This window comes from Thermobia domestica, chromosome 1, assembly GCF_964235325.1.
Source record: "Thermobia domestica chromosome 1, izTheDome1.hap1.1, whole genome shotgun sequence".
Classification (NCBI taxonomy): Eukaryota; Metazoa; Arthropoda; class Insecta; order Zygentoma; family Lepismatidae; genus Thermobia; species Thermobia domestica.
Window position 1 is genome coordinate 166,122,812 of NC_137454.1, and position 13,926 is coordinate 166,136,737.

The 13,926-nt window shown below is 32.2% G+C and overlaps 1 protein-coding gene across 3 annotated transcripts in view; it reads left to right on the forward strand.

Annotated features, from left to right (window-relative positions):
• LOC145690704 (uncharacterized) overlaps positions 1 to 13,926 on the forward strand; it is a 430,408-nt gene that overhangs the window by 409,864 nt on the left and 6,618 nt on the right. For all 3 annotated transcript variants that reach the window (XM_081765884.1, XM_081765876.1, XM_081765867.1), the window contains 3 exons: positions 2,073 to 2,237; positions 4,583 to 4,719; positions 5,551 to 5,726. In XM_081765884.1, the coding sequence (XP_081622010.1) occupies positions 2,073 to 2,237; positions 4,583 to 4,719; positions 5,551 to 5,726 (478 nt within the window). The remainder of the gene's footprint in view (positions 1 to 2,072; positions 2,238 to 4,582; positions 4,720 to 5,550; positions 5,727 to 13,926) is intronic.

The window sequence follows — 13,926 nt, forward strand, 5'->3', positions numbered from 1 at the left end:
TTTTGATATTTGTAAATTTACAGTTGTTATAAGAGCTTTTTTCTTGTTGTTCACGTCAACCATAAGTTGGTGGGCAACACGGAAATTTTAAAACTTTTCTCTCCCGTGGAAGAGCTGTTTTATACTTTGATAAGGTCTTTTCCTCGTAACTGCATCTAGATATTCTATCCTTGGTCTTCCTCTTCCTAGTTTCCCTTCTGCCTTTCACTCTATGATCCAATCGGAGTGCCGAATAAGATGGCCAAGCATGCTGTTTCTTCTTTTCCCTATAATCTTCACGATTTGTTGTCCTTCATTAGCTTCCTTTAGTACGTCTTCATTCCTTCTCCTTTTAGTCCATAATATGCGCAGCATTCTGCGCCAATACCACATTTCAAATGCTTCCAGCTTGGATATTCCAGCTTCTCTCAATGTCCACGTTTCTGCTCCTTAAAGCGCCACGCTTCATATCAAGGTCTTAATAAATCGTTTACGAACGTCTAACGACACATTTCTTGATGTTAGCAGTCCTCTTTTTCTATTGAATGTTTGTTTAGCCTGCGCTATTCTTGAACTTACGTCTTTTTCACTTCTTCCGTCCGAGGATTTAAACTTCCTAAATAGAGGAACGTCTTAATATTCTTGATTTTCTCTCCCTCTAGCCATACGATTGCCCCTTCGTGTCCTGCCTAAGAGCTTTAATGAACATAATTTTAACCGATCGATATGTATATAGGTATTTGTTGAATTATTGGTTAGCGCAATGTTAACACCACCATAGCCACATGAAAATTAAAGTACATGATTAACTATAGTAAATATAATAATAATAATAATAATAATAATAATAATAATAATAATAATAATAATAATAATAATAATAATAATAATAATAATAATAATATAAAGCAGCAAAGACTCTGAGGTTTTCGATTATTATTAGATAATTATCAAACACAGAAAAGAAAAGAAGTGATAGAGTGCATCACCAATGTCGTCATGTAGTATGGCATACAGACTGGTAGACTATTTAGCGTTGTTGATGTTTTTCTAAGTTTTTTTATCTCTTTTTTCTTCCATTCTTTAGTTGATAGTTTCTTTGTTAGTTTTCGTTTATTTTTGTTTCTGAGTGTAACTTTGAAGTGTGTTGCGCTTTTCTTCACGTTGAATTATCTATATGCAAGAACTTAAGGGCCTGCCTTACTAAAAAAAATACAAAACTTTAAATTTTTCTTTTACTTGTTTATTCATAAGTGAAAGGAGATAATGCAATGCAACTTATCATAATCATAGATAATGCTATTCTACAACATAAAATATGAACCTGAAGAATTTTCAGGGTTGCCATTCATAGAAATTACAATGTTGCCAGAATGACAATTCCCCCCCAAATCTAAGTTAAGGAAGCGACTAGAGGAACGAACTCAACTGCATTTGATTACGTATCATGTTGTCTTGGAATCCTGTGAACTGCTTTTTAAATAATAGTTGTATTTAGTTTGTAATAAACAAAATAGTTTTAACATACAGTTATTAAAATTAAATGTTATTTAAAAAGTAGTTCACAGGATACCAAAACAACATGATACGTAATCAAATGCAGTTGAGTTCGTTCCTTTAGTCGCTGCCTTAACTTAGAGTTTGGGGAATTGTTATTCTGGCAACACTGTAATTTCTATGGATGGTAACACTAAATATTCTTCAGGTTCATATTTTCTGTTGTAGAATAACATTATCTAAGATTATGGTAAGTTGAATTTCATTATCTCCTTTCGCTTATGAATAAACAAGCAAAAAAGAAATATATATTTTGTATTATTTTTAATAAAGCAGGCTCTTAATGGCTTTAGTATGTCAAACCACGGATAAAGTTATTTGAACCAAGTTGCAGCAGAGGGGGGAAAAAGTCAATGTCTTTTGGTTAATATAAATTGGATAATACTGGAAGGGAGTCAGTGCACTCTATACTTTTGCATATACCCATATATTCGAAGAGCAAACTTTTAACAAAATATTAATATAACTTTGACTATAGTAGTAGCATTTATATAAGAGTACGAGTCACAATTGCTGATGTTTATTGACAATTGCAGAGAAACTGAACGAGGAGCATGAGAAAAGATTGCAACAGATGGAACAAAATTGGCAACTTCAAATGAGCTCTACACGTGCAACGTTGGAATTAGTGAAAGAGCAAATGGAAAGAGATGCTCAAGATAGACTAGAAGCTCTTGAAACGAAATATAGGTCTCAATTAGGTAAGGATATTTTAAGTAATATTTAATTCTAGATCGTACATACACCATATATATATGACACCAAAGTTTTTTTTTTTTTTAATCTGGTAACCAAATCTGTAAGTTCTGCAACCAGTAGCAAACATTAGAAGGAAAAAAGTGACCAAATTGAAGCTATTACAGGCAATATAGACCAATAATAGTATGTTGGTTTGGCATATTACATATAGTGGGGAAGGGAAATTTTGTTGCGACCTTCACTGCAAAGAAGTCCCCTCCTGATATTGGTCCTGTAACCATTGTTTTAAATGAACCAGTGAATTCCGTTAATTTTTCTCTTACTTATATCAAATTGTTTGCTACATCATTGTATACCACGCACAAATCATTGGTAGAACTGGCTAGAAATGTACGTATCTTCTTAGTGAAATAAGAGCTAATATTCTTTGAAATGAATAAAGTTATTAGACTTTTTAAAATTTAAAGTAATAATTTCGTTTCTTAATCCAATACATCAACTCATTTAGAAGGTATTGATATTAAACGGTACGTATTTTCTTCCTTGTTCATCTGTCTCTTCCCAAAACACTCCCTTTTGTATCGTGGTTGGTAATCGATTAAATTTGCTTACTGAAATATTATACTATTCCATTTTAAGACTGTTCGTGAACCTGTAACTATCTTCTTCTAGTATCTTTAAGCTTCTAGCTCTTTTCTCTGTAGAAGCCTACATTTAAATAGTTGTAGACAGAAAGTCGTCTTTGTATATATATGTTAATATTAAGGATAATCATGTCAAGTGGCTCAGCATTGATTTCTCAACTAGTGCTTATTAGTGGGGCAGGATGACGCTTGAGGTTTTCAGTTTGAGCCATTTCTACACAGACCGGCTTATTTAGAGACAGATGTCCACCCATTTTTATTTAATTATTTATTTTAATTATTATTTTTTGCGACGTTTGAGATTCAGTTCTTAATTCCTATCTTCCTTTACATATGAAAGGTGGGCACTTCCAGTAACAAGTGGATATTGCTCTACTTATACTGTTCTTAGTTTCAAATAGAGCTATATTTCTTTAATTGTTCATATCTTCTTATTTATTTATTTATTTTTACTATTTGAAGCAGTCATAGAATCCGTTATCATTATTATGTTCCGAATATAGTAAATATAGCACAAGTCAAACTTTGTGTTAAACTCACTTCTAGCATATTTATTATAGTATGCAAAAATAGTCCTAATCTGAAAACTAGTTTAGGAACTAGATACGTAACAATAATTTTTGTAGAAAAAGTTTCTTTGCTATCTGTAATCTTTTTTTCTTTGTCCCATTCGTTATGTACAGATCCCATTGAGTTATGTGAATCTTTTCCAGGCTTCTTTTTCATTTCTGCCGCACAAACGTATTCTTATCTCCAGAGTAGGACTAGGTAAAATTTTCTGAACTTTCAAATATAGTTAGTAGGCAAGAACTTATAGAGGAAATCGAAAACAAAGGAAATAAGTAGGAGTGCATGTCCCTACTTCCTGTAATGTGTGGTTTCCTCAAAAGGATGAAGTACATAACATAATTACCAGCAGAGTTTCTGAGTACAGTTACACTTTTAGTAAAGAAGAATGAATACTACTTCTCAAAAATATACCATATATATATATATATATATATATATATATATATATATATATATTATACTCTAGTGTTTACATAATATGTAATACAATTTCCTTTATTCCTTTTGATTTCACCGAAATGTCTGAAGCGTATGAAACATGAATTTTCTAAAATATATTCCGAAAACATCTTAGCACGATACGGAAATAAATTCCCTTGACAGGATAGCTAGGAATAACTTTTCATGAGAGTGGATTTCCGAGCAACGCATCCTATTATTAGGACAGGGTTTCCCATTACAGTTTTCGCTCAGTTTTGCTAGCCAGTTTGACTTAATGCTAACAGTAGACTGATTTCTAGAGGGATAGAAGCAATGCTAGATAAAAGTCCTCAAAAATTATACCTCATTTGGTCCTATAAATCAATTATCTGTTTTCTTATTTATTAATTTTGTGTACATATGTAATCTCGTATAATAGGTTGAATAAGGAAAACTAAAACCAAATTAAGAGAACTGCAGAATTTTAAAAGAGAGGAGATCTCCGTAATGAATCTTCTTATTTAGTTCTTATTTTTGTAAATGATGTTTCTCTTTAGACAAATAAAACAAATGTTTAAATATCATAATATTCACCTAAATAGTACGTGTCATTTAGTTACAAATATGAAAGCCTTTCTCAGAGCAGACATATTTGAATGCTTTTGTATCAGAGTCCTTTAATTTTCTACTGAAAATGTTTGTAATCTTTTCAGAACAACAGTGGAATACACTTATAGAAGAAAAGGAATCTGCGCTTGAGAACTTAGAACAGCGACACAAGGAGCACATGGTCAGATTGAGTGAAGAGTATGAAGTTATGAAGAAAGCAAGAAGTGCCAAAGAAACAGAGGTAGCGTAACATTCAGTCGTATTTATAAAGATAATTTTTTATATTACAAATTAGTTTCTTAATTCATGCGAACATATGTATTATTCGATCTAAGAGTTTTTACCTCGGTTTCAATTCAAAACATCAAGATATCTTAGTGATCCTTGGTTCCTTAATAAATGGTATGATTAGGCATAAAGAAGGATATACGGTTTGCTATACACTTGCAGATAATTCTAAGATAAAATATTGTAATAAAAATAAAAGTGTATTGTGTATAATTATGAAAGTGGAAGAGGTGTATACAGAGCTAAACAAAGAAATGTCATGAAATCATGTAAAAGAAATTCAAGCACTGATATGCTACTTTTAATATAATGCTTTTCTTTCTTGACATTTTTATCAAATAAATTTTGAGATAATCTTAAGTTTCTGGGAAGATATAGTCACTAAATATAAGCCATGCATGCTCCCTGTAATTCAAATTAGTACAATAGAGTTTCATAAGTCTTCACAAAAATGTTCTGCATAAATATTTGTCATAAATAACAGTTTTAAGGGTTCTAGTGCAAGGAGTTTACAGTATCATATTTTTTTAAAAAAGTACACGAGGAAATTTTGAGAAGTGAGATGGAATGCAAGGAAGTTGCCTGAATCTGCTGAGGAAGGTGTCAGGAATGTCGAAACAGCACAATTAATAATACATTTAATATTAGATGCAGTAAATAAAAGAGCACTTTACAAATTATTATACACAACATTAGCTTAAATACAGTTGTTTAAATTAAATAATTAGAACGATTTAAAACGTTACAATGGATAACATAAATTTGTGTTAACTCTGCTTTTCAGCTTCTACATGTAATAGAGAAACTGAACAGACAACTTGCAGGGCAGCATGTTGAGCTTGGGGACTTGAAAGGAAATCTGGTAAAACTAGAGGAAGATATCACGGGACTTAATGATGAAATCACTAATAAAAATCAGGAAATAGTGAAAGTACAAAATGAATCAAATCAGAGACTGAGGTAAGTATATGAAATAAAAATTACTATCAGTTCCAAAGGTGTATTTATACTAGTAGTAATCTATTCAGTAATTCATTTCTAAACTGTATACACAGTTCCTTTGGACTTAATTCAAAAGAAAAGTTGGTTTATAAAATGATAATTTATGTACAAAAAAGGGCTTTATCTATCATTTCTTCGTCATATTATCTGGTTAATTAGTTTAATAAGTAGTGCAGAAATTGCTAGAAACATCTTTCTTATATAATAGTAAACCATAGCTACTTTTTTTTGCCATGTTCTCGTTCTTTTCTCCATATTCTGTAAATGTAAATTTGTTATTGAAAGTACACATTATTCTTTTACTTAAGAGATAAACTAAACTAGTCTGTGTCTAAACTATGAAATATTATTTCCACCAATGATCAAAATAACTGGTTATATATGAATCCTTTCTTACTTTTATTTATTTTCTTTTAAAAAGTAAAATAGCGTATTCTGTCATTTGTCATATGCTATATAAGGAAGGAATTAGAAATAAAACATAAGTTAGGAAAAATTTATAAATGTGTGTATTCATCACCATACTGATCATTGACTATACTACAACATTTGCTACTATATGGTTAAGGCTTTAGACACACAAATGGCAATGCACATATTAATTTATTTTAAAACTTTATCTATCGTCTGTGATACATTATTATTGATCGTCATTATTTATCGTCTGTGATACATCAGTCCTCATTGTAGATAGGATGGATGCCCGCAAGACGAAATTGTAACATAAAGAGCATCATTGAATTTTCAAAAATTGTCCTAGAAAAGAGTTAGTTGAAACATTTTAAACAAGTTTGCAAGCTTAAAAATTACATAAAGAAGTATATAATTTGTACAAGAACAATTCTTTTTATTCATCCTCCACGCTGGACTGGTGGCTAGTGTGCGTACCTTTGGTACACCGGGTCCCAGGTTCGATTCCCGGTGGGATAGCCGTGAAATAATTTAGAACGTATTACAGTGGTTCAGATTTCATCTTAAGCTGTAGGTCCACGTCTCATGCAGTTTCGGTGTTGAAAAGGAGGCTGAACTCCCACCAATACTTTTAAACCATGACTGTATTTCAAGAAGTTGAGAAATGAAGGTCAGAGTTTTTGAGTAGATTCAAAAGTATGCATTTCGGAAAGAAAATCTCAGCCAATCACAAGCCCCTATTCATAGCTCTGCCCCTATTCATGCTCACGTTTCCAGTCTCTTCATTACAATCCCTAAAGGTTTAATGCGATGTCTGCATTCGAAACGTCGGATATCAATATCTTCACCTGGCTGATAGCCCGAGAAGAATTACTAAAATGTCAAAAGAAAATTAGGAAGGTCGTCATGGATCTCAAGTGTTGAGTGGGTGATGGAAATATCTGCTGTAAGTATTGTATATGACGTACATTCATATATCGTCGTGCTTTATTAGACACGATTGACATGAATTTCCTAAAATTTTAATTCCTAAAAAGTTGTTTTTTTAACAAAGTTTCCAGCACAGTTAATCACTCCCCAGGTATACTCGAACCAATCCTTGTGCGTTTAGTAATGCGTTCACATTAAATCATTATTATAATTTGATAATCGTCTTATATCATATCTATTTGCATTGGGATTGTTTTTACAATGTTGCTTTTTATTTGTTTGAGTACAAATATACTTACTTCGGGGATAGGTGTGTTTATCTAATGCGAAAAAAAAATCTGCCCTTGTGGTTATGCTTTATATTATAAAAATAGACATAAGATACAGAATACATTTATAAATTGTTTTGTCCTCGTCTGGATATTAACCCACGGTCAGTCGCGTCGTATGGAGTAACGCCATCGGTCGCGTGCATAGATTTTTTCTAACGCACCATTTTATCTTGAAGATACTTACTAATTGTGGGCACGCACGTTTTCTTTATTTCTGAAATGTTGCAGAGATGCTTTGTTGTTTTGCTCCAGGGCTATATTTTTCGCTTTTAGTACGAAAATAAGTAATGAAGTGCACTATATATACATTTTTGGATAATCTCAAATTCTATTGTTTAGGCCAGTATCTAAAAATTGAAACTAGTCCGGACTGCTATTATCATTTTTATATCTTTAATTTATTTTATATTTTCCATGTTCAGTTAATGATAAGAGAATATAGCTCGGGTGAAGGACAATAAAAAGTTGAAGTAATCTAACAAACTGGAAGACCTTATAAACAAGAAATCCATTCATGTTTAGCTACCCTATCCCTACCTATTGCGCCGAAACAACAATGTAGAAGTAGGAGAGGTATTTTAAAGATAAACTTCAGTGAAAAAAAAAGGAGAAAAAGGTTATAGCTAAAAATGTATTATTGTTAGATTTTTTCTAACGGCAGGACCGATCGCGGGTTAAAATACTAAATACTAAACTAAAGAATATAAGTTTATGTTTTAATATTTGTAGTTCTTTTTTAAATTTCTTTTGTATACGAGTATATACTATTACAGAAAGAAACCCACATTCAAAATAACTACGAACTAAAAGAACTTTCTTGTAATTATGCATTTCATCTGTACGAACTTTTGATTTTTTTTTTAAAGTAAGATATACCATGATTACAGTTTTAAAAGTCTGTTGGCCTCTTAATCTTTGAATCGATCAAAGCAGATATCTTCGTAAAGTTTTAAATGGAAAGTTTCGGTATCAATAAACGTCATGAACTAAATTTAGTTTAATTCATATTTCTTCATTTGTTCAATAATGACAAATCTATTATATTTCTTTCCGTAAAACAAAAGTATATTTAATTAAAATTGTAATTAATAAGAAACCTAATAAATAATATTGATTATTACAATTATTAATATTAGTTAAAAACGTACAAAACACATACATTTCTTTAGATGATAACTTTTAGAATTATTAAAAATTCATAAAAAAGAAATTGAAAAAGAATGTTTATATTGCTGGAAATATTCATTACAGCCCTCTTCACTTTTTTAAAATTATTATTCTCTTTAGTGTTTATTTTAAGTAATATAATTAACCTCACCAATCAAACACTATACAGACAAATTAAATACAGTCTTCATCGTTCATCAAAGTTGTACTAAGGATATTTGTTTCATTTGAGAAGTAATTTATAAATAATTAAGTGTAAATAATGAGTAATAAATCATATCGTACAGAACTCCTTTTCAGAAATCTGTAATCAAAATTTGTCCTGTTTGTTTACGTATTTGTGGTCATATCTAAATTAAATTGATCACCCTGTATCATTCTGTGAAAACTCTTGACTCGCACGTATAGTTAGATTATTATTTTGGTACGTACGTAGACTTTAAGAAGAAAAATTTCAACAGTTAAATGAATATAGCTTCTAGAAGAGAGAGTAGTTTTTTCTTGAACATGACTGTACATCCTAATCATATTATACAATTTCTTTAACACAATTAAATAATTGAATATGTCGTAGGTACATTTTTATAGGTGTTATATTTGAGGTCACAACATTAGATAAAATACACATAAATATACTCTTTGAAGATGATATTTTAGGGAAAGAAAGCAGAATATAAAACGGAAGACTACAATTACATGAAAAGTGTTTTCTCATTTCCTTTGGTAATGTTTTCACATTCATTAGTGTCGAGCTCTAGAATTTAAAGAAAATAGTATTATGTATGGCACATTTTTCTTAAACGTAACACAATAATTAACCTGTAATATAGTGTAATATTTAACAAAATGAAGTGATTCGAAAGCCGTTCTTGCTCACTTTCTAGGTCACCAATGAGAGATGATCACTGACAGTTGACATATTCTATACTTATTTGTTCTATTTTAATACTACACTGTAACATAAATTATTCTATACTATAACACACAAAAGGTGAAAAGTGACTGACGACCGGGACTCGAACCTGGGATCTCGGGCATACCGTGCTGATGCGTTAACCACTACGCCACCCAGTCCTCTTCCCAGAATTGCCACCCGTCCTCTCACTCTCACCACCAAGTATGGTAACTGACATGACTTCGCAAATTTAATATAGAGAGTGGTTCAGTTGTATTGTGTGAAGTGCTCTGTGTTAATATGTTGTAATTTTTCGTTTTTCTTTATTATTTTTAAATTTTTATTTTACTTTATTTTATGTGTGTGTATGTGAATAGTTAGAACATATTTACTTGACCAACTAATACAGAATATAGACAATGCAAAACCACGCTCAGGAATTCTAACTATTATTCTACTTACAGATTTCTGTAATTCCTGAATTTCCTTAAAGCTTCCAAGCTTTCTACTCTCCCCTGGAGTTTTGGCCACGGAGATTACAAACAGGGAGAAAAAGAATAGAAACATCAAGGAATAAAAATTGAACGGACTTAACTAAAGAAAGAGCTGGGTTGTACGGAAACACGCTGTCAAGTACGTTAGCGATCAACGGATGAAGATAACTCAAACTAAAATATCAGTTTGAATAATCTATAACAAAATATTTAGTTTGCACGATCTTCATCCGTTGGTCGCTGACGTACTTGACAATATGTTTCCGTACAATGTGGCGGTCCTGGGTTCAATGCTTGCTCGTCCCTGTTTGGGAAAGCCATTTTGTCGCGGTATTTCGTTTATTACACACTGATGCATTCCGCTGCTTTACTATTAAAATGTAGGCGGGTGGGTGAGTGATAATCCAGTGCTTTTGTTTTAGTGGTTAGGAACATTACCGTCATAATAGCCTTGCACTATAGTTTACTTTGCGGGTTCCACCAGCTACACCCCGCTCGGATCCACCATGCAATAGTACCGTTCTTTATTGCATACCGGACCCGCGCACAGATACACTTAGTGGCACACACAAAGTTAACCTGTCACAACCATCACTTCCAACCTACTTACCCAGAATTCGGAGACTAGAATGTGCTCGTGTAACCCAATGTAAGGGCACAATATTAATCTGTATTTACAACGTTAACACTAAGTATTTAACTACACTTATGAACGGAACATGGAGTTACTAGTTTACTTAAAACGCTTTATTTTCATGCATACAGGAAATCAAAGAAAACGCAAAGATATCATGCATATCTAGAAATTTATATATATAATTCAACTAGACATTGTTAAACCCTTGTGTAATTATTTGTATTCTAATCGTACGATTTTATCTTTATCTAAGGCCCTATGATTCTCGATTCATGTTCACGTAAACATCTTAGAGGGAAAAACCCTTTAAGTTTAATTTATCTGTATAAGAAAGTTTGTTCCATCTTCTTTTCACCAAATCACATCGTTCCAAATATTTTCTCTTCTTTAAAACGTTTCACTTTAAATATAATCTTCTTATTTAGAGTTATTAGTAGTGATAAACTTATAAATTTCGTAATTCAAGGCACTGAATAATTTCCGAAGATTTCCGTTTTACATCCTGTTGTCCCAAGAATGCACAACACAGCTCTTCCCTTGGTAAGTCCGTTCCATTTTTATTCCTTGATATTTCTATTGTTTTTCTTCCTGTTTTAAACCTCCGTGACCAAAACTCTAGAGAGAAGAGTCGAAAGTTTGAAGGCTTAAAGGAAATTCAGGAATTACAGAACTCTGTAAGTAGAATAATATAGAATAACTCATGTCATAGTGCAGTGTTAAAATAGAACAAGTAAGAATATGAGTGTGTTAATGGATGTCTGTGATCATCTCTTATTGATGACCATAGAAGAGTGCAAGAGCGGCTCTCGAAATTATCACACTTTGTTAAATATTATGGTATATTACAGGCTAGTTACTGTATTACGTTTAAAATCATATTATGGTTAAATTTTGTATGTGATGGATATAGGAGCATATTTGAAAGTGACTAACAGATATATTACTGTATGTACTTACGTAAGTTTGTTGTTGATTATTTATTTCATATAGCTTTCGTATATTCATTGGGTCCATTAAGAGGGTGAATATTTAGAACAGGTTGAGGGGATGGTTAAAATTGGTATCAAAATGAAAATCAAACTAAAACACACGTTAAATAAAAAAAGTATTAAAATAACAGTGAAATATGGACACTTCTTTCCAAATCAAGTAAAGTTGTATGTACATCCATAACAGACAGAAAATTTTGAAATAAAGCTCTTCTAAATATCACTATTTTGCTGATTTCTATTATGATGGACAATTAAAGAAAAAAAATCTGTATTGTTCCCAAAACCAATAATAACCATACCCTTCACACCTTCCTGAAAGAAAAGTCAACCCCGTTGATTGATACAATGATTGTCCCAAAATTAGGTATAACTAATAATCAATAATTAACTTACGTAACATTATGAGCACACACCAATATTCTTCCTTCCAGTTCATATTCGATAACAACATACATAAATATTTCAACGAATTTGATAAACTTTATAATTTGATTAATTAATGTAAGTACATAATAAGATTAAAATTTTATAAATAAAAACAAAATCAAATTAAAGGTTTTTGCATGATGGTCATGAACAAAAACACTGAGTAAACTATGTATAGACGTCGTTATTACACTATATATGAGTGGTGCGTCATAGTCAAATGTAGAATTATCCTTGCATTTACCACCCGTATATTCTACAGATAACTAGGGGCTTCGAAAGGAAGCGAGATTCGTCTTTAGATTTCTGAAAATATAAGGAAAAATTGGAATTAAAATCAAAATTAAAAAGGCAAATCTGCATGTGTCCGCCCTACGTGGGATATTTTCAGTGAAGTAAATTTCCACATTGTCTAAACTTTATTCCATGTTGTAGCCACGTTATATGATTTCAGAGTTAATTGATGCTTCCAATGATTTCATAACCAATCTCTCTCTGTTATTATTGGATTAATATAAAAGTTATGTTTCGTAAATGTCATGTGAATTATTACATTTTGCATGTTGTGACAGCCTAGAAGTTGAATGATCCATTTTTGCATCCCTTATTGGCTATTTAATTCTGGTTAAGATATTGTTACTCTCTACTTTATCTCGCTACTTTCATATTCTCCACTTTCTACATTTTCTTTGCAGTAACTTTTTGCAAGCCATGCCTTCCTGTTTCTGGTGTTCTTTTCTCTTGATAATCTAATCAGAGCTAGGGCACTATTACATTAGGCCACTGGTTGTGCAACCGATGGCGCAACTGGCGGCGACACCACACTCTCGCGTATCGTCCACCAGTGGCGCAACCAAAACAAGACGAATATTTTTATGAGAAAATGTCTTCAGTGAGTGAAAGGATACTTCTTCTTGCTTTAAAATCTGGTATGAATAACTCTATAATTGATGCATTTAATTTTGTTTCTGTTGCTGTAGTCTTCAATTGTGCTGTCCCGAATTGCACAAATAAAATCCTCAGTGTTCACTTTATTGTCTATCAGTTTGCCTAATTCATGCATTTTGTCTTCTCCTCTGGTTTTCTTCACTGCATTTCCGCCACCACCTTCATTGTCACTTGCCATTTCTCGCAAAGCAAAAGAAACAATCAACACTAAAGAGAGTGACAATATATTGTGGTCTGATGAGGCACGGAGCGAGCGCCGATAACCAAACAACTCTTGATCCAGCTACTGGTGGCGCCACTAGTGGTCTAGTGTCATACGCTACGTTAAGAACAATAGCTGAAGTGTATCCTGCGCCACCAATGGTTGCCCGGACAGGTGCTCAGCTCGTCCACCGATTTCTTGGTGGCGCCACCAGTTGCCCTAGTGTAATAGGCTCTGTATACTTCAATGTCCTGCCACGTCCTCCGTCCTCTGGTTACGCCACCGGTGGCGCAACCAGTAGCTTAATGTAATAGGGCTTTTAGACTTAACCACACATTTTTCTTCAAAACATTCAAGCATAACATTCAATATGATTGACAATGACAAAAGATCGAGCTTTCGCTTCCTAAAAGTGTTCTTACTTTCCTTATCTTCCTTTTTACATTCAGATGATGAGTTGTTCTGTCTCGTGTGAATTTGTTCATTACTATCATGTAAATATATTTTTTATTTTCACATTCTCAACTGAGATTTCTTCGATCTAACCATATAAATATATTTATACTTACGTTTGAATTAGTCTGTAGCTAGTAGAACTATAGAATATTTATAATGCTGCATAAACATAATAGTTGGAGTAAATATAAGAAGTTAGGTGATTCATTTGCATTCCAGACCAATGAAGAAAACTGTAGTATATTTTGGAGTATTGTTTGTGTAGCCT